At 39.9% G+C, this 27,079-nt stretch overlaps 1 protein-coding gene across 1 annotated transcript in view; it reads left to right on the forward strand.

The window, feature by feature from the left end:
- LOC127631762 (carbohydrate-responsive element-binding protein) overlaps nt 1-24,015 on the forward strand; it is a 38,057-nt gene extending 14,042 nt beyond the window's left edge. The window contains exons 4-17 of the mRNA XM_052110073.1: nt 641-730; nt 874-912; nt 10,469-10,643; nt 10,756-10,836; nt 11,984-12,135; nt 15,449-16,106; nt 16,228-16,301; nt 18,157-18,388; nt 18,562-18,668; nt 18,742-18,861; nt 18,988-19,115; nt 19,268-19,391; nt 22,405-22,534; nt 22,716-24,015. Coding sequence (XP_051966033.1) covers nt 641-730; nt 874-912; nt 10,469-10,643; nt 10,756-10,836; nt 11,984-12,135; nt 15,449-16,106; nt 16,228-16,301; nt 18,157-18,388; nt 18,562-18,668; nt 18,742-18,861; nt 18,988-19,115; nt 19,268-19,391; nt 22,405-22,534; nt 22,716-22,840 — 2,235 coding nt within the window. The 3' untranslated portion in view covers nt 22,841-24,015. The remainder of the gene's footprint in view (nt 1-640; nt 731-873; nt 913-10,468; nt 10,644-10,755; nt 10,837-11,983; nt 12,136-15,448; nt 16,107-16,227; nt 16,302-18,156; nt 18,389-18,561; nt 18,669-18,741; nt 18,862-18,987; nt 19,116-19,267; nt 19,392-22,404; nt 22,535-22,715) is intronic.
- The last annotated feature ends 3,064 nt before the right edge of the window (nt 24,016-27,079 follow it).

The following is a 27,079-nucleotide window of genomic DNA, read 5'->3' on the forward strand; positions in this document are numbered from 1 at the left end:
GGTTCTCCCGATCCAGGCGGTCGGCAATGAGCCCCTCCCCTCTCACGGTCGGCGGTCTGAGACCCCGTCGCGTTTCAGCGGCCGGTAGGGGACTCTTCCGCCCCTGGCAGCGGCCCTGACTGCTCCAGGCGGTCGGTTAGGAGCCCCTTCTCCTCCACTTCCAGGTGGCCGGGCTCCTCCGTCCCCCTGCAGAAGGCTGCGGCTGCTCCGTTGGGGTGGATTGTAGTGGTGAGAACTCTACTACGGCGTATCCCTCTTCCTTCCCAGATTTCGGCACCAGTGTAACGCAGTTCAACGGAAAGGAGGATGCGAGAACCGGCAATATTTTTTTCAGGAGGCTTAATTAGCCTGATAATGGACCGGGTGTGTGTAATCACGACCAGGCCCCGCCCTCCGCCCTGTCACACGGAGCCAACAACAGATTGGCGGCATTTAGTTTTGGACGGGCTTTTAAACAGTCAGAGTGGCGAGAGAGAAAGAGAGAGAGAGAGACAACACAACAACAAACCAAACACAGACACATGTACGGGACGTAACACCAGCATATCCTATAAGTGCATGTTTCAGTCTCAACAGTAGTTTTTAGTATTTGTTACATGTAGTTGTTTAACATGAATGTGTTTATGTGTGCTGTTCTCAGGCGATTGTTCTGGAGGGAAGCTACTGGAAGAGACGGATAGAAGTGGTAATTAAAGAATATCACAAATGGAGAATTTACTATAAGAAAAGAGTGAGTAAATTCTCAGATCCTCGTCTCAATAAAGATAGTTAGATAATAATTTTCATTATTGTAAGGTCAGATCCTTTCTGATTTGTAATATTCATTAAAAGGCACCAGCTCATTCAATTCAAAATTTGTATTGTATTTTTTAGCTTCAGAAGAACAAAGATCTGCTTTCCATGCTGCAAAAGGTAAGACATGCAAATGGGATTTATAGGGGAATTTGTTCATGTATTGGTAGTCATGAAAAGCCTTAGATTGAAAGTTGCATTAGGAAAAATACAATGCAGTGATCATAAAACAGCATTAGTTTATTTATTTATTTATCTATCTATATATCTATCTATCTCTTTTTCTCCCCAATTTTGAATGCCCAGTTCCCAATACTTAGTAGGTCCTCGTGGTGGCGCGGTTACTCACCTCAATCCGGGTGGTGGAGGACAAGTCCCAGTTGCCTCCACTTCTGAGACCGTCACGCCACGCATCTGATCACGTGACACGTTGTGCATGACACCGTGGAGACTCACAGCATGTGGAGGCTCTTGCTACTCTCCACGATCCATGCACAACTCACCACATGCCCCATTGAGAGCGAGAACCACTAATCACCACCACGAGGAGGTTACCCCATGTGACTCTACCCTCCCTGGTTGCTTAGGAGACCTGGCTGGAGTCACTCAGCACGCCCTGGATTCGAACTCACGTCTCCAGGGGTGATAGTCAGCGTCAATAATCGCTGAGCTACCAAGACCCAATAAAACAGCATTAGGAACCCATTTGGCGTTTGTTAAGTGACGTATTCGCAAGTTAATCAACAAGAAATTTTGAAATATATCTCTTACGGAAGTAGGACGGGGCATGTCCATGTCCATACATCTAGTTTTTCAAATCTGTAATTATTTGCTGACATTAATGTGCTTATATTACCATTATTTAGTTATTTGTCAAAAATAAACATGTATTCCTTTTGAAAGAATAAGAGCAGTAAGATAAATAAATAAATTGGGTGAATTATGATATTTGACATTAAAACCCCTTAAACCCAAAGGGGGCGCTGTATCCCGAAAAAACGTTTATGCTTTAAAACGTTAAAGTATCTGTATACGTAAGTCAGGAATATGAGATATCATTAGAAAGCTTAAAATCTGACATTTTCAAGGATAACCATCACTTTTGCATTTATGTTACATAAAATAGCAAAATATGGCCTCAAATCATTTGTGTCGAAAATTATTACCCTCTAGAGGTAATGGGGTAGAAATTGTATAGGAAAATAAAAGTCCTTCACATTGCATCTAAATGGACAAGTCATATATCACTGCTGCTCTATGCCCCAAATAGCCATATATCTGCTTTTACCTTGTGCATTTTTTAAAATAATTAGCCATGTTATATTTGTCTGTGAGCTTGCTTGTGTAAATAGTCTATATCTTAAATGTCCTGAACAAAATATGCCATCCAGCAGGAAAAGCATGCTGAACATATAATCAGAGAAATATAATATATGTTTTCAATATATGAGGACAAAATTGTATATACTGTATCATTGCAATGGGGAAGGTTTTAGCTTTGTAATGACACTTAGATTGATCTTCTAGTCCACTCAGAGGCCGAGATATTTGATGAAATAACGATAGTGGTGCATGAACTGAAAATTAGACTGAATGTCTATGGTTGAGTTCTAAAATAAGTTAGAGCGCCACCTACATTTCAGATCTGTATATTGTGATGGAATGTGAATGAGAAAGATATATTTTTCTAGTGCTTTCTGCCATCTAGTGGAATAAAATGAGAATAATTTGAGTTTTATTATTATTTGAAGGTGTTTCTCAAAAAATGAGACATTATGTGTGAATGGTGACCTTTTAAATGTGAGTGTAAACATTGTGGGTGACAGCTCAAAAATGCACCAGAGTTTAAGGGGTTTTTAAGTAAAGTACAAATTGTGAAGTCAAGTACAATTTTTAGAGATGTGGGGGAGAGTAATGTTTTGGCTGTTAACCAAAGTGAGGCAGCATTGTCTCTGCTGGGGACTGATGATGATTTTACATTTTTGAAGGCCTCTTACATCTAATGCAACTCTGCTGATGTCCTTGTGTAAATCATTCATCTTGTAGAGTAGTGTTTACTTTTAAGTTAGCAGTACAGATCACGTTTACACAGCTCAACTGCATTTCTATTAATAGTCCTCCCTCAGGTTTGATTTTCCCTGCTGGCCATAACAAACAAAAACTGACAGATTAAGAAAAACATAGATGCGTGGGTTCATTGGCATCACAGCCGCTCATATTGGTGAGAAAAGTCATTTGATTGGCTTTAGCGATAAAAGTGCTAATCTTCCCTTCTGTTCTGTGAGGTGTTCAAAGACGCACATTCAGAGTTTAATGCCGTTTAATCAAATCTGACCCACATACTGTGAGATGTGCAGCCACAGCACATTTAGTTTTTGTCAGAATGCATCTTTCTGCCTGTTCTGGTTTGTGAATTTTATTGACTGATGTGATGCCGCCCCTTACAAAAAAAATACTGTGGTGGTACCATATTGGGTGATTCTCACAGAACCTGTCAAGAAAATGTTCTGTTTATGTCCATATTTAACTCCAATTCATTGCCAAAAAACAAAAACAAATAATAATACAATAAATAAATACATTATTTTTAAGACACACAAGCACATATTACCCCCAAATTCTCTTTACCGTAATGTATCCACCACACCTTGTAGCTACTTTACTTTTTCACTTTGTTTTCAATGATGATTCTCATTTCCGTTACACATCATAATGGCCATCTTCTTTCACGTTGTGGTAATGAGAATATCATAATGGCCATCTTCTTTCACGTTTTGGTAATGAGAATATCATAATGACCATCTTCTTTCACGTTTTGGTAACAAGAATATCATAACGGCCATTTCCTTTCATGTTGTGGTAATGAGAATATCATAATGGCCATCTTCTTTCATGTTGTGGTAATGAGAATATCATAATGGCCATCTTCTTTCACGTTGTGGTAATGAGAATATCATAATGGCCATCTCCTTTCACGTTGTGGTAATGAGAATATCATAATGGCCATCTTCTTTCCCGTTTTGGTAATGAGAATATCATAATGGCCATCTCCTTTCACGTTGTGGTAATGAGAATATCATAATGGCCATCTTCTTTCACGTTGTGGTAATGAGAATATCATAATGGCCATCTTCTTTCACGTTGTGGTAATGAGAATATCATAATGGCCATCTCCTTTCGTGTTGTGGTAATGAGATTATCATAATGGCCATCTTCTTTCACGTTTTGGTAATGAGAATATCATAATGGCCATTTCCTTTCACGTTGTGGTAATGAGAATATCATAATGGCCATCTTCTTTCACGTTTTGGTAATGAGAATATCATAATGACCATCTTCTTTCACGTTGTGGTAATGAGAATATCATAATGGCCATCTTCTTTCACGTTGTGGTAATGAGAATATCATAATGGCCATCTTCTTTCACGTTTTGGTAATGAGAATATCATAATGGCCATCTTCTTTCACGTTGTGATAATGAGAATATCATAATGGCCATCTTCTTTCACGTTTTGGTAATGAGAATATCATAATGGCCATTTCCTTTCACGTTTTGGTAATGAGAATATCATAATGGCCATCTTCTTTCACGTTTTGGTAATGAGAATATCATAATGACCATCTTCTTTCACGTTGTGGTAATGAGAATATCATAATGGCCATCTTCTTTCACGTTGTGGTAATGAGAATATCATAATGGCCATCTTCTTTCACGTTTTGGTAATGAGAATATCATAATGACCATCTTCTTTCACGTTGTGGTAATGAGAATATCATAATGGCCATCTTCTTTCACGTTGTGGTAATGAGAATATCATAATGGCCATCTTCTTTCACGTTGTGGTAATGAGAATATCATAATGGCCATCTTCTTTCACGTTTTGGTAATGAGAATATCATAACGGCCATCTCCTTTCACATTGTGGTAATGAGAATATCATAACGGCTATTTCCTTTCACGTTGTGGTAATTAGAATATCATAACGGCCATTTCCTTTCACGTTTTGGTAATGAGAATATCATAATGACCATCTTCTTTCACATTGTGGTAATGAGAATATCATAATGGCCATTTCCTTTCACGTTTTGGTAATGAGAATATCATAATGGCCATTTCCTTTCACGTTGTGGTAATGAGAATATCATATTGACCATCTTCTTTCACGTTGTGGTAATGAGAATATCATAATGGCCATCTTCTTTCGTGTTTTGGTAATGAGAATATCATAATGGCCATCTCCTTTCATGTTGTGGTAATGAGAATGATGGCCATCTTCTATATTTTTTTTATTTTTATGTATGTGTTTAATTAGTTGTGTTTGGTAAACATTACTATTACCATTGCTTATAATGAGGGTTAGTGATTTAACCCTTATCCAAGGTTCAGTAATTTTTGACCGAAATCATTTGTTTCTTTAATAAAAATGGTTTTCTTCATTTGAGTGGCTTGAGGCTTTACTTACTTTACTTTTGCCTTCTGATAAAAAAAAAAGAAAATAAAATTGACTGGATTTTATTATTTTAGTCCATGTGACAAAAAAGAGACATTTGTGATGTTTACGGTCAAATTTGACCGACCACAGGAACGAGACTATAACACAGATTTTTTTTTTGAGCTTGTCAAATAAAATCAATAGTTCAGCCACAATGCAGAACACACAGACAGAAATGATCCACAATGCAGAACACATGTGCTCACACACACACACACACACACACACACACACACACACACACACACACACACACACAAAAACACACACACACACGATGAATGGGTGAGACTATAACACAGAGCAATTTTTGGTTTGGATTTGTCAAATAAAATCAATACTTTAGCCACAATGCAGAACACACACACTCTTGTTACAACCAGGAAGGTTTGAGTGAGAGTCCCCCAGCCACCGAGGGTTGCATCAGGAAGGGCATCTGGTGTAAAACCTGTGTGGATCACGGATGGTCCGCTGTGGTGAACCCTAACAGTGCTCCTGACAGTGCCAAAAGAAGAAGAAGTGTTATTACATTTCTTTAAAAAAAAAATACAACAATTACATGTTTAGTGTTTTTGGTCAAGTTTGACCTTGAACAATACAAGTGTGAGTCTAAATAAAATAGTGCACAAGGTTTAAATAAACCCCTAACCTTAATTATTAAAGTGTGTAATGTCTGTGCTACTAGCTCCAAACAGAATTGCAAAAATAAACTTAGTTTTCAAAAACAGCTTTCTGAATATGTTTTCCAAACAAGCAGATAGTCCCGCCCCAACTCATGCCATTGGTCGATTCAGTTATCCTTAACTCCTGCACTGTTTGTAATATGATACCTCAAATAATACATGTATGGTTAAATTGATTGGAAAATGTAATTATGTCCAATCGGTTTGCCCTGTGGGGTGCAGTGTGTCATTGTGCCAGTAGGAGGCAATGTGTTTGCTTTCAGACTCCACACGTGAGTTTGACCACAGGAACTGGGTCAGGAACAAAAGAGCCTGCCGCTTTCACTAAAAAGTGCTAAATGAAAACATAATAGGGTCACACAGGGGTTTCTGCCTTTTACACATTTCAGTTAAACTGCTGTCATTAAGAGCTCACACGTAAGCATGGAGACCCACGTACACAAATTCACTAACCTCATTTCAGGTTACAAACACACTCCAGCACCAGTACTATGATTTATCACCTTTGTGTGTTAGAATAAAAAGAAAAACAATGTTGATCATTTACAGGAAAGACGTAATCATTGCCACTTCTGTCTGATTCTGGGTATCCCTATAAAAACGAGGCCCGTGCAGAGCGTTAGTCTTTGTAGAATAGAGAAAGCAGCAAGACTGGAGCTTTCCAGAAGTAATAGGCAGAGATTTTCCCAATAAACACTGTGAGTAGAATGTCAAATCTTCCTTTTGTCTTTGTATGTTTGTGTGTTAACATCAAAATGTTGTTTCTTAATACATATTTCTGGTCTTATTTTGCAAGATTCATACATTGCGTTGTTCCAAAGCAATACATATTTGAAACAAGTTCAAGTTTTGATTTTGTGCACATGCATGTTAATTGCTCGTAACATGAAATACTGAGTTAGCTAACTCTTACATTTAGATGACACTTAACATTCAATTTAACTATTTGGGTGAACTTAAAATGACTTGTAATCTCAATATAATACTTAATTTAGAGCAAACCTAACTTTGTTGGTGGTACTAGCCAGAACTAGCTTGTACAGCTAATGCTAACATGTTGGATGCATGCAAATTGTACGTGATGATTATATACATAGCAATTGCTTGATGTGTAAAGCAATTAAAAATAATCTTAATTTAGTTTACCTGTCCTCAACCTAAGCTCAACTCCACTATTCTCCATAATGGTAACCCCCAAAACTTACAGTACAACAGGCACTCTTCTAAATAACACAACAAGACATTAAACACTAACAAGACAAGGAAATGAGAAATCCCCTGCCCATTTTTTTATTTAACCAAACTTAAAATATTCATGTTGTCCAACACAAATAAATTAAGTAAAGCTTGAAAACAAAAACAAATGCCCAATAGCCTACATAATTTGTAAAGCAAAGCAAAGCTTTTTGGAGAAATTTGTAGTTTCACCAAATCTGGTCCTCTGGATGGTTGCTAGGGCGTCGTTAGGTGGTTGCTAGAGTGTTCTGGATGGTCGCTAAGGCATTGCTAGTTGGTTGCAAAGTATTTTCTAGGGTGTTTTGCGTGGTTGATAGGGCGTTGCTTGTTAGTTGGTAGGGGGTTCTGGGTAGTCACTAAGGCATTGCTAGGTGGTTGCTAGGGGGTTCTTGGTGGTTGCTAGGGTGTTCTGGATGGTTACCATGGTGATACTTAAAAGGGTGCTTGCGAGCCTAAGTCAAAAGGGCCCACCCCCATGTCTCAGTGATGTTATGTTGCTGAGATATGGATGTTGAAATATGGTTGCTAGGGTGTTCCATATGGTTGCTAGACTGTTATCAGGGTGATTCTACAAAGGCTGCTTTACAGCCCGTGTCAAAATAGCCAACCTCCATGTCTGTCTGATATTCTAATTTTGAGATATGGCCGGAGCATGTTGCCATATGGCTGCTAGGGTGCACTGGATGGTTGCTAGGACGTTGCTAGGCAGTTGCCAATGTGATACTTATAGGCTGCTTGCTAAGTTGAGAAATTAGGGTTTATAGTGTGTGTTTTTTTCAACTAGACTACAATGCCCATGGTCCTGAAGGGAAACGATTCACCAATCAGACATTTGTGGCCAACAAAGCACAAGTTGGTTCTCCTGTAGCTGGAACCATATTCCAGAAGAGGTTAGGTGTGCCCCAACAGTATCCATATTTAAATCCAAACTAAAAACACATCTGTTTAGCTGTGCATTTTCTGACTGAGCATGCAGAGATGCAGACCAGTCAGAGTGCCCATGATGACCCCTGTCCACTGTTGAAAGCACCTACAAGGGTATGCAAGGGTCAGAACTGGACCTTGGAGCAGTGGAAGAAGGTCGCCTGGTCCAATGAGTCCCATTTTCTTTTACATCACGTGGAAGGCCGTGCATGTGTGTACCGTTTACCTGGGGATGTGATGCACCAGGATGCACTGTTGGAAGACGAGAAGCCGGTTGAGGGAGTGTGATGCTCTGGGCATTGCGCCCTGCCACATTGTTCGGGAATGGTTTGAGGAACATGATGAAGAGTGCAAGGTTTTGCCCTGGCCTCCAAATTCCACAGATCTCAATCCGATTGAGCTGGAGTGGGATCCAACAAGTCCAATCCACGGCAGCTCCACCACGTAACTTACAGGACTTGAAGGATCTGCTGCTTATGTCTTGGTGCCAGATACCACAGGACACCTTCAGGGATCTTGTAGAGTCCATGCCTCGGTGGGTCGGCACTGCTTTGGCAGCATGCGGAGGACCAACAGCACATTAGGCAGGTGACTTTAATGTTTTGGTTCATCGGTGTATCCTATATTGTCTTATAGTCTGATTATAGAAAACTCTTGCTTCAAATCAAAGTTTGTAATGTTGTGACTCATCTTGGAGCTGGTTGGTTTTGTTTCATGGCTTATTACTGTTATGAAGAATTTTATGAAATCCCTTTTGGAGAAATGAATGAGAAAATACTTCCGAAACCAAGATGGTTAAAAAAAAAGTGAGCAGGCACTGTTTTGCAAATTGCTTTTTAGACATTGTTGTAGGTTACACTTGTAGGTGATGTAGCCTTTCTAAAATCATGAAAGGCGTCATTCTTGTATGAAACTATATATATATCTATCTATCTTTATCTATATGTGTGTGTGAAACATTTTTATGGTCTGTTCATTTTCATAAGATTCGCAATGTTTTCATTTACATTTATGCATTTGGCAGACACTTTTATCCAAAGCGACTTACAGTGCACTTATTACAGGGACAATCCCCCAGAGCAACCTGGAGTTAAGTGCCTTACTCAAGGACACAATGGTGGTGACTGTGGGGTTTGAACCAGCGACCTTCTGATTAACAGCCCAGTGCTTTAGCCCACTATGCCACCACCACTCCACTGCAAAACACCCAATAAGTAAAACAGTATGAAATATGCATGATTGCATGTTTCAGTTGCACTAATATTAATTAAAGTGACGGATTTATGGATTGAAACCTATTCAACTCTCTGGACCCGCCGACGGGTCCAAAAAGGGGCGCCATATCGTGAAAAAAGTTTACATTTAACATGCTGCATACCCAAGTCAGGCATATGTGGTATCGTTTGAAAGCTTAGAAGAGGAACTTTTCATTGATAACCATCACTTCTGCATTTATCTTATGCATTATAACGAAATAAAACAATAAATCGGACATCCGTGTCACAAATAAGCGCCACCAAGTGGTTATTTGGTAGATGTAAAAATAGAATAGCACTTAAATAGACAAATCATATATCAAATGAAAGCTCTTGTTCTTAGGAACGTGACTGTATGGTTTATTTTGTTGCACTAATATCACAGTTTGAAAGAATTTCAAAAGAATCACAAAGTGAAATATGATCAAACGCAAACGTCTCTTTTATGCACGGATAACTGCTGCTGTAATCCACAAATAGCTAAAAACGTGATATCTGATTTTATCTTAGGAAGTTCTCTAAAAATATGAGCCATTGTTTACTTAAATGTGAGCTTGCTTGGCTGAATAATCTGATGTTATATCTTATATGTCCAGAACAAAATCTGCAGTCCCGCAGGAAAAACATGCTAAACAAATCATCAGAAATATATGTTATCAAGTATTAATGATAAAATGTCACACATCACTGCAAAAGGGGAGGATCTCAGCTTTCTAATGACGTTTAGATTGAGCTTGTAGTCCACTCAGAGGCCGAGATATTCAATGAAATAATAAGGGTGGTGCATGAACTGAAAATTAGACTGAATGTCTATGGACGAGCACCTCTGTTAGGACTAACATGCTTTATAGCACCAACTAGCTTTCAGATCGGCATTTTGTGATGGAAGGTGATAAATTAAAAATGTTTTTTTCTAGTACAAGCTGTCATCGAGTGGAATAAAATAAGACTATTTGGAGGAAGACAGAGTGAACAGAACCAGAATTGTATTCGTCATAAGATTGTAAAAATATACAATATTATATATGTATAATTTGAAAAAATCGACCAATTTTTAATATTTGGGTTTCTCCGTTTTCAACAGAGGCCTATCTGCAGGACAGGGCTGGAGAAGTGGACCAATCAGATTTATCCAGAGCCCGAGGCGGCATCAGAGGAAGTGCACATGTTTGACTTGGACTGCTTCCTGTCGGAAATCTCAGACACGTTGTTCACCATGACCCAGAAGCCCAGCCCCTGGAGTGGAGAACGCCAAAACAGTGAGTTCCATTCAGGAAGGACACCACACCCTAAATAAGAAGCTTTACATGAATGTATGCACAAACATAGCTGTGTTAAATACACTCATCCTCACAATATGTCTCATCTCAGCTTATACCAGTAATGCAGACATGATCCAGCCCGGTTTGACACCACTGCAGCCCAACTTAGATGACCTGATGGACATACCAGGTGAGTCTTCCTCCATCAGTGTAATGATTTCTCAATGGCAGCCTTTGTCATAATGACGACACATCCTTACAGCTCATTGTTTTACATGTTGTGTATCGCTTTGCTCTCTGTTCTGAATACCTCAGGTAAACCAAAATGGAGGAAGAAATGTAAGAAATGTGATATTAACATTTATTAAATAGAATAAAAATAAATAGAATAATCTAAATAATAAAGCATGCATAATTAAATGTAATTAATACTTGTATAAATAATAAGTACATTTCATTCTAATAATTAATATTATTAAATTATTTCTAAATATTTATTGTATTTTTGTACATTTTTAAAATGAATACGCACAATTAATCTGATATTTTTAATCTCAAAATCTTGAATGTTGGATGACATTGTTTGATGATTTTTTACCATAAAAAGAAAGTAGTACCATGTCTTTTTTAACTATAATAATATAAATAATATTACTGTATAATAATATAATTGTTAATAATTATAATAATATATTATATATTATTATAATTTATAACAATATATTTATTTATAACAATAAATATTATGAAATAATGTATTAATATGTATTTATATGATTAAATAATTAAAATAATATTTTATAATAATTAATTTGATTAGATTGTTTTTTATTATTTATATTATTGAAATAATTACAATTATTCTCATATTCGTGCAATATCAATTTTTTTACTACAATAATATAATACATATTTGCTAATTAATACTTGTAAAAAAAATATACATAAATATAATTATAATACTTAATCCTGTATTAAATTAATCTTTATTTTATTATTTATATTGTTAAAATAATAACTCAAAAATTAATCTCATATATTTGTATCTTAAAATTTCAGCAGTTAGCTTAAATGTTGGATGATATATCCAAATGATTTATAATTGAAAATGTCATGCATTCTTTTACAATTACAATAACAAGAAAGTATTCAAGCAACTCAACAACAAGCTTCTTGATTTGAAGAATCATTCATGTCTGTAACACGAACAGGGTTGCAAAATATGAATTGCCGTAAAATTAAATACAACATATATAGTTAAGTCAAATCCAAAATGCACATAGTCTCAAAGCAGCTTTACAGAAATCATGCTGTAATGTCTAATATATATTTTCCAGACATCTTCATGAGTTACCGTGGGCAGGCCACAGACCACGTTGGTTATTTTGACTGTGGCTTCTTTGAGAGTTCATCTAGTGCTGCGTTTCCTCCAACTCCTGCCCCTGCGGTCACCACATCACTGATACAGACTGGTCCTCTGATAACACAGGTACCACACTGATGATTTGTTTAAGTTGGTAATTAAAATATTATTTACATTGTCAACACAGTTCTTGCCTCCTCCTTCGCATTGATCCCTTTACACTGGTGCCGAAGCCCGCCGTAGCAGAGTTCTCGCCACTACCGTCCACCCAAACGGAGCAGCTGCGGCCATCTGCCGGGGGACGAGGAGCCCAGCCGCCTGAAAGACGACGATGGCCGCCGACCGTGAGGGGAGAAGGGGCTCCTAACTGACCGCCTGGAACGGTCAGGGCCACTGCCAGGGGCGGAGGAGTTCCCTACCAGCTGCTGAAACACGGCAGGGTTTAAGACCGCCGACCGCGAGCGGGGAGGGGCTCACTGCCGACCACCTGCCAGGGGCGGAGGAGACCCCCTTCTGTTCCCCGAGAACGTGGCGGGGTGTTCCGTCTGCCAGGGGCTGGAGGTCTGCCTCTGATCCGCCCGGAGAGGCGCGGCTGTCGTCCGATAGAGGGTGGAGGAGTGGCCGAGGAACAAGCTGCAGCGTATCGGAGAACTTGCAAGAGGTTTTTTTTTTCATCTCTCTCTCCTCTCTCTCTCTCTCTGCCGCTCCGCGTTGGCCTTTTTCCTCTCTTTTAAATTTTAGTGTTTTTTTGGGGGGTACTACACTGTTACAGGAAGTACCCCCCCATTTTAATTATTTCTGTTTCCCTCCCCTTGTCCCCTCCCTCTCCAGGTAGATGGGGATGACCTGCCGGCAGACTAGGCTTAAAGCACGCCCTCCCCCAGGGAAAGGGGGTTGTACGTCAGACCGGGGGCTCCCCAGCCTGAGAGAACGAGGGAGGAATGTGGCAGGGCGGAGGGCGGGGCCGGGTCGTGATCGTACACACCCGGTCCCTTCCTCCGCCCTGCCACAGGTGTTTTAAAGGTGAAGTGTTTAATTTCTGTCATCAAACGGAGTTGCAATAATGACCCTTTTCAGACAGGCTTTCCTTGGCCTGTCACGATTGTTAAATAATCGTCTCATCCAAGTATTTCATCTAACCACGGTTATTTGAGATAATCATAATTATTGTATATATAATATACTGTAGATAAATGTCAAGAATGACGTGTTTGTGTGTGTCTCATTGGTTTAATCCGAGAGCCTTAAAATAACATGTGAAAGTAAAGAAGTTAGTACATACTGTATATATTTCACTATAATATAATATAATATCGTAATGTATTGTATTATATAATATACTGTAGTATAATATAATATAGTATTGTATTGTATAATATTTAAGCAATATCACACGAGCAAGAGTGCAATATGGTCCTATATCAGCACTGCTGTGGTTACCAACGGCACTCGTCCTGCGGCCGAATCAAATCAGTGCTGATTTAGAGCCATATAGCACGACTGTGAGTGTGATATTGCTTATATACAACAGTTCAATGAACAAGTACATTGAGTAAGGTCGTAAAAACACATTTGTGCATGAAAATACTTTATTACGCGTCAGATCAGAATATGCCGTTGCTGGTTCAAACCAAATGATGCATCCAAACCTCCGTTAGTAATTCAAAAATGTCACTTTTGAAATAGTATCATGGCTTGTGCTGTTTCTAACAAGTTATTGGATAAACAAGGATGTGTGTGAGAGAGAGAGAGAGAGAGAGAGAGAGAGAGAGAGAGACAATGGAGCTGGTGTGATCACCTGTTGGCATACCAAGCAGAGATGCTTATTCATGTAATATCAGATAATTATTCATGATTTCATAGTGATTATTTCTGTTGCGTAAATGTTTTTGATTGATCAAATTTGTGCTGTTATAACCGTGTTTATATTCTTATAATTGATCATACTTTTAATACTCATAAACATCTTCAACAGAGAAGTAAATCTCGTGAGATGTGACTCACGCTGTCTTGCACGTGATTGGCTGTTCGCTTCATTCAAGTGAACGCGCACGTTAACTAATCATAACCTCAGGGTCAAACTCTGAATTTAAAGAGAATGTTGGTAACGAATGTCCTGATACCACCTAACCCTATTTAAGCCTGATTGGATTTGGTGCGTTTTGTCCATCTAAAACCATTCCTGGAATTGTTTAAAATAGTCATAAAAAATATATATATATTTTTGTGATCATTGGCACGTCTCTTCTTATCCAAGTGAGCCTTAATAAGCTGCCTGATGTAACAGTAGATGGCAGTAATGCACTATTTTCATTTGTGATCTGCCATTTTAAAAGAAGAAGAAGAAATGGTCTGCACTTATGTAGCACTTTACACCCATTGTAAAGTGTCCCATTCCACACACACACACACACACACACACACACACACACACACACACACACACACACAAAAAGAAAGACAAAGATCCCCCATTTAGCCTTAACAGACTGTAGGGGCAAGTGCTGTTAGCGAGCACCTATGAAGGCCGGAACGGTACATGAGGGGGTGGGTGGCCAGCACCACGCCCGTCCACCTTTGTCTCCCCAGTGGCGATGTTTACACACTGCACCAGGTACTCATTTTAGGCTGAGTCGACCTAGGGGAGGCCTGGGACCGGTTCAGATAATCATCACTGGTGTTGGCCATGAGCGGGAATCAAACTCAGGTCACCAGGTTCGTAGCACAGTGCGCTAACCGCCACACACACACACACACCAAAGACGGCAGAGCTGCTATGTAAGGTGCTAGCCTGCCATTGGGAGCAACTTGGGGTTCAGTGTCTTGCCCAAGGACACTTCGGCATGTGCCGCTCTACCACCTGAGCCACAGCCGAAGAAGAAAGACGCTGCCTGATTCTGAGCAGAAAACAGAATATGCTACAAGTTTGTCAGACGTTTTGCCAGTAGAAGTTTGGCTTCTACACAATAAAGAAGGCTATTAGTTATAATCTGACCAAAACACGATGTAGCGTTTGGTCGCGTTACACCGCCACCTGCTGGAAAATGTAGTTCACTACTGCAAAAGCTACACTGTTTTTAAAAGCAGATGAGCTACTGTGAAGCTACTGAAAAATGTAGCTAAGTTAGTAGCGTTGCTACTTGTAGTTATCTACTCCCCAACACTGAATTTAAATAGGTGTATGAAGCACACATACTCCTTAAGAATATGACAATTCATTGTAAAAGTCCTAAAACTGACAGACAATTAATCTACATAATTGCACATTTTATTTTAATTATTCGTCAGCCAAATTTCATAATAGAGACAGCCCTATAGGTTGAATGAACATACACATGAATGAACATCAGATGGGATGTTGACAGAACCATATGGAAATTCATTCATTCATTTATCTCATGAGATCTTTAGAAAGTTTGACATTTGTTTTCATTTTCAGCCCACTCTCTCAGATGAAAGTTTACCTCAACCCTCCTCATCTGTAAATCAACCTGGACCCAGTTTCCCCCGACAGACCCTAAACCCTGACCTGACCTTTGACCCCAGTGCTGAAACCTCAGAACCCAAGTTCAAAGGGCACTCAGAGTATATCAGTGAATTCCATCACTCTCTGAACCCTTTGTCTGGCATAACTTCTTACGGACAGCACGTGTCTTTCGGTGGCCACGCCGCTGGCGCGGCAAGCACAGAGATGCCAGGCGCCATGGCACAGGATACTCCTTACTCGTACCCAACAGCCTGCCTCAGACACAGACATCCATTCAGCCAATCACGGACCAGCACGGCCGCCACGTCCACCGTTATCACCCACACGGGTTCTGCTGTGACCGCTCTGCCATTGGATGCCCAGCACGGCCTCGGATACTCCAGCATGGCAGAGATGTTTCCTCCTGTAAACTCTTTAGGATACCAGCCCTCGCACGGCCTCTCTCACTGCTTCTCCATGCCGCAGCAGATGGGCGTGGCAACAGCCAGGGGGAAGCACAAACAAAAGCCTGAAAGAGTCCAATTAGTTGGCACGGCGATGAAGTCATCAACAGCTCCGCCCACACAGACAAGCCGCCTGGCCAATCTCCTCTCTTCTAGATCTCAAGAGCGTATGTACTATAGATGTTGAGTATATTGGTTTGTTTGTTGGTTTTCCTGCTTAGTTACATCCATTTATTGCAAATGAACGTATGAGTGGTTAACACATTTTTTAAAATCTTTTGTCATTAGGAAAACCTTCATTGAATATTGACTCTTCTATAACTGGGTCAAAGGGCCATAGAGCAGCGTCACCTATTTCTTCTGTAAGTGTTATTGTAAAATGTAAGCTTTTGTATGGGAAAGGTTTTTCCAGGACAATCTTAAAGCTGAAGTATGTCATTTCTGTGACACTAACGGCACAGAGTGGAACTGCAAAAATAAACAATGTTTACAAAACATTTCTGAATACGCTCCTCATCTGCCATTGATCAAACTATCAAATAGACACGCCCCAAACTGACGCCATTGGTCGATTAATGTTGTTGGTGCAGGTCTCGGTCACTCAAAACAAACAGGAATTTTCATAGTGCCACAGAGACACATTGTTTAAATTTTTCGAGAAAATTATCCTATGGTTGGGTTACTTATAGTTAGATGTCTCTTTATATTAAGCGTTAATTCAGTGCGATGAATTTTATTAAAAATAACGTGTTAAAAAATTTAACACAATTAATCGCAATGCCACAGGACTGTAATAAGGAAGATTCCTGAGAAATGCTTGTAGTACCACCTGTTTACTCCAGGGGGCAGTAAGTGAAACTTCAGCTGTATGAGCAACGCACAGTTTATACAGTGAACAAAACAACCCACAACACAAACATGCGTTACGTTCTTGTGTTCAAAACACTTGATGAAAATAAATACATAAATAAAAAACAAAACTATATGCACTGGTGACCAAAAGTGTGGAATAATGTAGATTTTGCTCTTATGGATAGAAATTGTTACTTTTATTCACCAAAGTAGCATTCAGCTGATCACAATGTATAGTCAGGACCAAGTGTGCCGCACAAGCCCTCAAAAGTGAAGCCAAAACGTCTGGATCGCCCCCCGGTGACTGGTCCTAGTATAGGTCATAAGCCCCGCCTCCCCATGTTATTCAACGGGACGTGAGACCAACTAAACAGTTAAATTACACTTCACATATCTTTTTTCCAAAGATAGTTTCTGTCATTTACTGTCGTTTCTATCACGTTGATGTCATTTCAAGTGTTTGTTTTCAAAATAAGTTTGTTTTTTAGTTATTTGATGCTATAAAAACGGTGCTGTGACATCATGATTGACAGCTGTGATTGACAGGTTCTCTGAGCGAAGTAGTCACTGAAGCACCAACTGACTTTTTTTGGGATCTTCGGAGGACTGAGGAGATTGGAGCTTTAAATTTAATATCTAAATTTCTATAATTAATTATTTCGCACCGTCAAAAGTCAAAAGTGCAGGGGCGTGTCCTTGCGATTTATTCAGCGAGAGTGAGGGCGGGGCCTTGATTTTGCGGCTTTACTTCCTGCTCACTACTGCGCAGGTCTGGTCCCGAAATCGCAACTGCGCAGACTCAAGTCCCAAGATGTCAGCGCTATATCGGGACACTGGCGGCTTCAGTTCTCACCAATGGAAAAGAGCGAAGGGGCGTCGGCCATCTTTTTTTACAGTCTATGGTCAGGACATTAATAATGTGAAAAACGACTATTACAATTTGAAAAAAAACATGTACATAAACTACTTCAAATCCTCCATGTGCAGCAATGACAGCTTTGCAGATCCTTGTTATTCCAGCGGTCAGTTTGTCCAGATACTCAGGTGACCTTTGACCCCACACTTCCTGTAGCACTTGCTATATATGTGATTAATATATAATATATAATATAATGTGATAAATGTCTTGTCGGGCACTTCTCACACACCTTACAGTCTAGCTGATCCCACAAAAGCTCAATGGGGTTTAGATCCATAACACTCTTTTCCAATTATTATAAGTTTTCTAAATGTGCTTTTTTATTACTTTCAAACATTATATTGTATTGTGTGAATTGCATTTTTAAAATGGCTTTGAGCAACTTGAGCATCATCCACCAGATCTCTTATATCACTCTCATATGACACTTTATTTCTCAATAACAGCCAACCGGTAGCAGTCAAGGGGGATCACAGATTTCCCACAATCCCCCCTGGGCTTCTACATCACTGTCAGCGCTACACTGTCAGACGGCCGTGTCAGGTCACACCCACAGTGGCACAACACAGGGTAGTGCCATCTCCTCTCTCCTCACGCAGCAAACGCCACTCCTGACACCCAAAACAGAGAATTTCTCCCCTGTGCAAGTGCACGCTACAGAGAGGACCAGTTTAGCAGGTGTGCTGATATTGGATTTGAATGGGGTCATATAGTGACATCTTTTGGTTAGGATTAGGGTCTTAAAGATACAGCGTGATAAAAAGTATGATTTGAACTTTTAAGGCACCTCATCATAAAGTGCGTTGCTTTATATCAAAGTCAAAGGTAATGACGTGCAAATGTGTTTTCAGTGAGTTTTTCAAGAAGTGTTGGACAGACGTCCCCGACAAATCCACCGGAGAAAAACCCAGAGTCATCACACTTCTTACCCGGACAAGCCAAGATGGATTCCACACGAGTAAAAGCACAAATACATTCAATTTGCAACTACACAGTTTGTATTGTTTTCCTCATAGTGTGTTGTGTTGCAGACTGATACACGGCGGATCACGCACATCTCTGCTGAACAGAAGAGACGCTTCAACATCAAGCTTGGGTTTGACACGTTACACAGTCTGGTGAGCACGCTCAGCTCACAGCCTAGTATAAAGGTAATACTGGTTTCATTATATCAGTCACAATAACAACAGATGCATAGACTATAGTGATGCATTCGGAGCCTTCAGATGAATGAACAGAGATGCTCTGTTCCTGTCTCTGGTTATTGTGTGTCTCAGATCAGTAAGGCCACCACACTGCAGAAGACAGCGGAGTACATTGGTAAGATGCAGCAGGAGAGAGCTCAACTTCACGAGGAAGCTCAGAGACTCCGAGATGAGATACTAGCACTCAACTCGGCCATCAAGTGAGTGTTGTAGAGTTTATATTCTATATAACCTCTACACTCTATTGCACACTAATACACACTATTCCAAGGTGTAACTTTATGATGTGGTGGGCATTGTGTGTGTGAGACGAGTGATTATATTTGAATTGTGTGTTCTCTCTCTTGTCTAGCGTGTGTCAGCAGCAGCTTCCTGCGACGGGCGTCCCAATAACACGGCAGCGTTTTGACCTGATGAGGGAGAAGTTCAGAGAGTATGTGAGAGATCAGACGCTGCAGAACTGGAAGTTCTGGATTGTATCCTTCAATAATTCTTCTTCTTCCTTCTTCTTTCTTCTTCCTCCTTTCTTCCTTCTTCCTTCTTCTTTCTTCTTCCTCCTTTCTTCCTTCTTCCTTCTTCTTTCTTTCTTCTTTCTTCCTTCTTCCTCCTTTCTTCCTTCTTCTTTCTTCTTCCTTCTTCTTTCTTTCTTCTTTCTTCCTTCTTCCTCCTTTCTTCCTTCTTCTTTCTTCTTTCTTCTTCTTTCTTTCTTCCTTCTTCCTCCTTTCTTCCTTCTTCTTTCTTCTTCTTTCTTCTTTCTTCTTCTTTCTTCCTTCTTTCTTGTTCTTCCTTCTTTTTTCTTTCTTCCTTCTTCCTTCTTTCTTCCTCCTTCTTCTTTCTTCTTCCTTTCTTCTTTCTTTCTTCTTCCTTCTTCTTTCTTCTTCCTTCTTTCTTTCTTCTTCCTTCTTCCTTCTTCTTCTTCCTTCCTTCTTCCTTCTTTCTTCTTCTTCTTCCTTCTTCTTCTTTCTTCTTCCTTCCTTCTTTCTTTCTTCTTCCTTCTTCTTCTTTCTTCCTTCCTTCTTCTTTCTTCCTTCCTTCTTCCTTCCTTCTTCTTCCTTCTTTCTTCTTCTTCTTTCTTCTTGTTCTTCGAGTCAATGGCAGCCCATAGAACCGCTTGCGGGACAGTTGGCACACAGATAGAGGACAGTCTGATGTGTCACCATAGCAAAATTGGCATCTCTAGCTCAAACCCTCTAGCGCCACCAACTGCCCAAACTTGCACTCATGTTTATGTTAATAACTTTTGAACTGTGAGTCCTAGAAACTAAATTCTCAAGATGATTCGATTGCACCCTATGACGTCATGAAAATGTTTCCGCCATTTTGAATTTTCTGAAAAACCTACTTTTTCGAACTCGTCCTAGGCCGTTTGTCCGATTTGCATGCACAATTGGCCTGAATCATCTAGAGGCAGTCACTACAAAAAGTTATTCACAATTTTGATAAACCATACTGTTGTCGAATGGCGCTTCAACGAATTCGACGAAGAACGTGCAAAATTGAACTTGAGGCTGTATCTCCGTAACGCTTTGAGTGATTGGGACGAAACTTGGTACATGTCAACATTTTGAGGCACTGCCCCCTACTGGTCACGAGATATGAAAAAAGTTAATTTTTGCTTATAACTTCTGAACAGTTTGTCATAAAATCATCATATTGGTCTCATTAAATTCAGTAGGGCATAGCGAGTCCAACGATATGAAAAATTCCTATGTCAGCCATTTTTGATGTCGGCCATTTTGAATTTAGACATAAAATGCAAAATTTTATGAATGACTTGGTGTATCGTTACGAAACTTGTTATGTGTTTTGGGACAAAATTATAAAAATTGTCTCTTTAGATCAAGTGCTACATACTGAGTCGAAGGATACCACATTTTCCTATGTCAGCCATTTTGGATGTTGGTCATTTTGAATTTAATCATATAATGCTGTATTTTCCAACGACATGGCATATCGTTACGAAACTTTTATGTGTCTTTGGCACCATGCTCTGAAAAAGTTCTGGGACAGCGCCACCTTGTGGTCAAAATATATAATGCTATTTATATAAATGCTAATAACGATTGACTCCTTTTGACAACTGTATTGAGACTGAGACTGGTCTTGATAGATTTCGTTGTTCATGCCAAGATCAATGATGCCAATTAAGTCACGATCGATCTAACTTCCTCTCCGCAACTTTCAAATGTTTGTCCTAGATTGTTTCTCTGATTTGCACAAAAATTGTTCTGCATCATCTAGAGGAACTCACGACAATTAATTATTCACAGAATTTTGATAAATTATACCGTTTTCAATTGACGCTTCAATGAATTCTAAGAAGAATGTGAAAAATTAAACTGGCTGTATCTGCAACACATTGAGGGATTGGGATGAAACTTTGTAGGTGTTATCACCATTAAGTCCCAAGGTTACCTGCAGCATTTTGGCACACTGTCCCCCACTGGTATGGATATAGTAAAATAGCTATTTTGGCTTATAACTCTTGAACGCTTTCTTGCATGATAATCATCATGCCCAGATACTACCTCAGCAGTTTCAGAACAGTGCCACATACTGGACAAAAGTGAAATAGCAATGTTTAGTTATTTTTAAAAGCAATGGGGGTTTTGATGATTGAAAGTTTTATTTTTCTGACTCCTCATACACTGTTCATCGGACTCTAACCGAAAACATGTCACAATGCTTCTTTTGCTGCTCATGGTGCCAATTATTGGCTTGACCCCGATATCTGTGTGATAGTTGTGATTTTTCTTTTTCGATTTGTTTCACTTTTGTAGTTTTGTTTTGTTTCCTTGTTTTTTTTCTTTTCCGTTATTTTGTGTTTTGGGGAGTGAGGTTATGGTTTGTTTAGGTTTTGTTTGTTTTTGTTTCAGTTTGTATTTTTATTTTATTTTATTTTGTTTAGTTGTGATTTTTTCTTTTCGATTTGTTTAGTTTAGATTTTTGGTTTGATTTGTTATTATTTGTTTTTTAGTTTCTGTTTGCTTTGTTGTTTGTTTTGTTTTGTTGTTTTCCCTTTTCAGTTTTTTGTTTTTGTGGTTTGTTGTTTGTTTAGGTTTTATGATTTTTTTAGGTTTTGTTTGTTTTTGTTTAGGATTTTATTATTTTGTTTTTATTTTTTATTTATTTTATTTTCGGTTTGTTTTGTTTTTGGGTTTTGTGGTTTTGTTTTGTTTCATTGGGTTTTTTTGTGGTTTGATTTTATTTATTTATTTATTTTAAATATGGTTTGTGACAGGAAACTCCTGGTAGGTATATTGGTGGTAAGCACTGTACTAGCTTGTAAATCATTATAGCCATAATATTTACAGCATGGTTGTTGACCAATATAGTCTTGCTGGTTAAACTGATTAAGAAGCCTGATATGGACACCAGCTTCCAAAACACTGTACATGTTGGTGGTCTTTTTAGCCAAATTTAAACCACAAGTTTAAATGCATGTTTTCTGGTTTCCCATATTTTCCTGAACTGATGCCCTTCGTTTAGTTCAGTGTCATTATTGAGCCCCTGTTTGAATCGTATAACGGTATGGTGTCCACAGCCAGTGTAGAGGATCTGTGTCGCACCACTCTCTCCTGGCTGGACCAGCACTGCTCTCTGCCCGTGCTCAGACCCAGTGAGTGTACCAGAACCTCTTTCACTAAACATCTTTTTCACACTGTTAATTTTGCAAGTTCAATATACTGTGGCCCTAAAATATTTGGATTTTTAAATTGCACTTAAAAATGCTTAAATCTCATTGCATGGATAAGTTGGTCAGTATTGTTAAAAAAATTGTTTTGTCTCTCTGTTTATAGCCATTTTGAGTTCACTTCGTCTGCTCAGCACCTCCACGTCAATACTGTCAGACCCCATTCTGATTCCTGAACAAGCCATGCAAGCCGTCACTCAGGGACATTCACCCCACAGCTACAACCACTGACAACATGTTGTATTCTCTCAAAAGTGCAACCAATCTATCCCACAGCTGCAAGGTTCCACGATGGTTAGGACGCTGTCACAAAAGGCAAGGCAGGTCACTAGATTTTGGACCAGAGAGAATGGCTGCACACTCTCTATAATACTGCAGCCAATCATATCATCTATCTGACAACGGCAACCAATGACAATGCAGCGTAACTCTCTCAAAGCTCTGGCCAATGCAATGATATTTCACTTAGTCTTGCAACCAAATGGTGAATGGTCTGCACTTATATAGCGCCTTTTTAACCTTAGCGGTATTCAAAGCACTTTACACTGCATCTCATTCACCCATTCACACACACACATTCACACTCACACAATAACACTCACACACCAATTATGGCAGAGCTACCATGCAAGGTGCTAGCCTGCCATTGGGAGCAACATGTGTCTTGCCCAAGGACACTTTGGCATGTGGAGTCCTATGGGCCCTGCAATTGGTGGACAGCCCCTCTACACCAACTGAGCCACAGCCGCCGACATGACAACCAATGACTCAACTAATGAGTTTAGGGAGAGGGGGAGGGGGGGCATTATTTATATCACAGTCGAGAGACAAAAGGAAATTATGGTTAGAACAGAGGGTGAACAGTATCGAGATATGATTTGAACTAGAATCAATCTCACTTTGCCCACATCAGGGCACCACAGCTCTATTCATGTTTATCAGAGCACTAAACTTAGATTAGTTCTGTGTAGTTCAGTCGGTAGTTTTTCACATGCTGTGAAAATGTTTTATATGCCTTAGTGTAAATGCCACAGCATATGTTCTCAATGGAAGCTGCGCTTTTCTTCCCATATCATTGTTTTGTAATTCCTATAAAATATTAACGAATGTGAGTGTGATACAGTGAAAGACCTAATCTATGACATTCTGTGCCTTGTTTACATTACAACATGTGCTTTCAGCTTTAAAATACACAAATACTTGGCCTTTTAAACAAGGTGTGAATTTGTAGGATATTACTGGTTCAAAATTCAGCAATAAATGTAAAATTTGACCGTGTTTTTCCTCATTTCTTTCAGATGTTATGAAGTAACCAAACTAAAATCTCTATATGCACATTTTAACACCCTCTTCTTCCTCTGAACTTTGACCTTGAAAGTTTTTTCAAAACACTTTGTGCTAGGGTAATAAATAATAATAATAATAAGTATTATTGTAAGTATTAAAAACAATATTTGAGTAGAGGAACTTGTCACGTGTTCCTGTTTTTGTGTTTTTATGTTGAAATTATTGTTTAGTTCCCACTTTTCTGTTTCCTGTTTGTTTTGTAGTCCTTTTGTAGTTTTATTTCATGATTGGTTCTCCCTGATTGTTACCCCAGGTGTCCCTTGTTTTCCCTTGTGTATTTAAGCCCTTGTTTCCCCTGGTTAGTTTGTTCAGTCTTTCTGTAATGAGGCAGGCGAGGAATGAGGATCTAAACTCAACTTTATTAACATGAAAATAAACAAGCTATCTCAGAATAAAAAGAAAACAAAAACACAGGGAACCAAGCACAGAGCATAAACAATATATACAAAGACTGAGGGCCGGCTCCTGATGCCCAAATTAAGAGGATGGTACTGAGGAAGGGCAGTGGCGGAGTTAGGGGGTGGCCACCATGGACCAAAGCCTGGCCTCCCCATTGGTCACCCCACTCGCAGTTGTTTTAGTAATTTGTCTGGTAATTTTTTGGCACAATTTAGTTCTTTAGAGGTGAAATCATCTCTGTACAAACTTAACATGTGTACACATCAAGGTCGCCGCACCTTTCCGTCCCGGGTGTCATTGTATCCACTCACCCCCTCCCCAGCCTGGCCACCACTTTGAAAAACTCCTGGCTCCATCCCTGAGGAAGGGATATCAGCCGGACAGCTGGGGCACCATGGGATGTCTGACAGATGGTCAAGAGACCATCGAGGAGTTGGCGGATGATCAGGAGGCCAGGGAGGAGCCAGAGGTGGAGCGAACAGAACTGCTGGAGGATCAGGGATTTGAAATTCAGGAGGAGGATTCTCTAGGAAAGCGGACATCGCCATGGTCAGGAGGGCTGGCAGCGACTGGGAAATGGCCTCCGTGGTCATTTGCACTGGCAGTGATATGTGGAAAGGCCTCCGTGGCCGTGAGCACTGGCAGTGACAGGGGAACAACCTCCATGGTCATAAACACTGGCAGTTACAGGGGATGACCTCTGTGGTCATAAACACTGGCAGCGATAGGGGAACAACCTCTGTGGTTGTAAACATTGGCAGTGACTGGGGAACGACCTCCGTGGTCGTGAGCACAGGCAGTGATACGGGAGTAGGTGCCCTTTTCCTCCTCTTCCGGATGGCCGTGAGCACTGCTGTGGGAAGCTCGGAAGGTGGAGCCACGGGAGGCTCGAGGGGTGAAGATCTCTAGGACCACTGAGGCTGGGGAGAAAGTGGTCTCCATTGAAGGGAGCTCCGAGACCACTGGAGCCATATTAGCCAATGGAGCGGGAAGCGGAGGGGCCTTCCTCGAGGGGTAATTGCTCACCAGCGTTCCTTGCACATATTCCTGAAAAGAGGTTCCCCATCTCCAGTGGTAGGTCAGTCCCATACCATAGATGGATTGAGGTAGGTGTCAGTTATTATGGTTGTCACAGCAAGTTAAGATAAAACATTACTGAGTGTTCCAGAGGAGGAACATCTTGCCTGGACAGCTCCATAAACACACCCACCAGCTCCATGCTTTTAGTATGTTCTTCTGCTGGGTTCAAACGAGGGTCTAGTCTTCTGTCAGCAATGAGCCAGGAGAGAAGTTAGTGAACCCAAATGCAGTATTTAATGAAGAAGATGAATATACAAATACATCTAACACAAGGCTTGAAGAACAAAGGACTACTAGCGTGCACTCTGCACTTTATTTCCTCCTATTTGACATTGTGTTTGCCGACTCCCGACACGATAACTCTCACAGTCAACCAAATATTACAAAAGGATACCGTGCATGATATTAAGGCATGCGTTGGATGTGCAGATGACAGCCTACAGTTTCTTTTATTAGTAGTTGCTTTTTGCTTTCAAATCAATAGCCTATTTGCCTGGTGTAAATAAATAGTTACCACTGAGATTGTCAAGCTGCCATACACGGTCCTTGACCTTCCACACACACACACACACACACACATGACGGTGAGTCTCAAATCAACATTATTAATTAAAGGTGCACTCAGTCATTGTTTTCCTCGTTGCAAAGTTTTACTCCTAATATCATTTCATTTTAAAAATATATGTATTAAATTGATCACACACATTAGATGAAGATTCCATTTTAGAATCCTTATAAAAGTTGTTTCATTCTTCATAGACAGGGTCTATCTGTCTGGCTCTCTGTGTCTATCTGTCTGTCTGGCTGTCTGAGTCTTTCTGTCTGCCTGTGTGTGTATGTCTGTCTGTCTATCTGGCTTTCTCTGTCTTTGTCTGTCTATCTGGCTGTATGTGTTTATCTGTCTTTCTGTATGTCTGTCTGTGTACATCTCTCTGTCTGTTTTTGTATTTCTGTCTGTCTATCTGGCTGTCTATGTTTCTGTCTGTCTGTCTCTGTCTATCTGTCTGTGTCTTTCTGTCTGGATATCTGTCTGTCTTTTTTTGTATTTCTATCTGGCTGTCTGTGTTTCTGTCTGTCTGTCTATCTGGATATCTGTCTGTCTGTATACATCTGTACATATCTCTCTCGCTCTCTCTCTATCTGTCTATATGCCTGTCTATCTGGCTGTCTGTGTCTATCTGTTTGTCTGTCTGTCTGTGTATATCTGTCTGTCTCTATCTGTCTATATGCCTGTCTATCTGGCTGTCTGTGTCTATCTGTTTGTCTGTCTGTCTGTGTATATTTGTCTGTCTCTATTTGTCTATATGCCTGTCTATCTGGCTGTCTGTGTCTATCTGTTTGTCTGTCTGTCTGTGTATATTTGTCTGTCTCTATCTGTCTATATGCCTGTCTATCTGGCTGTCTGTGTCTATCTGTATGTCTCTCTGTCTTTCTGTTTGTCTGTCTGTGTATATCTGTCTGTCTCTATCTGTCTGTATGTCTGTCTATCTGGCTGTCTGTGTCTATCTGTTTGTCTGTCTGTCTGTGTATATCTGTCTGTCTCTATCTGTCTATATGCCTGTCTATCTGGCTGTCTGTGTCTATCTGTTTGTCTGTCTGTCTGTGTATATCTGTCTGTCTCTATCTGTCTATATGCCTGTCTAT

The sequence above is a fragment of the Xyrauchen texanus genome, chromosome 3 (assembly GCF_025860055.1).
Source record: "Xyrauchen texanus isolate HMW12.3.18 chromosome 3, RBS_HiC_50CHRs, whole genome shotgun sequence".
NCBI lineage: Eukaryota > Metazoa > Chordata > Actinopteri > Cypriniformes > Catostomidae > Xyrauchen > Xyrauchen texanus.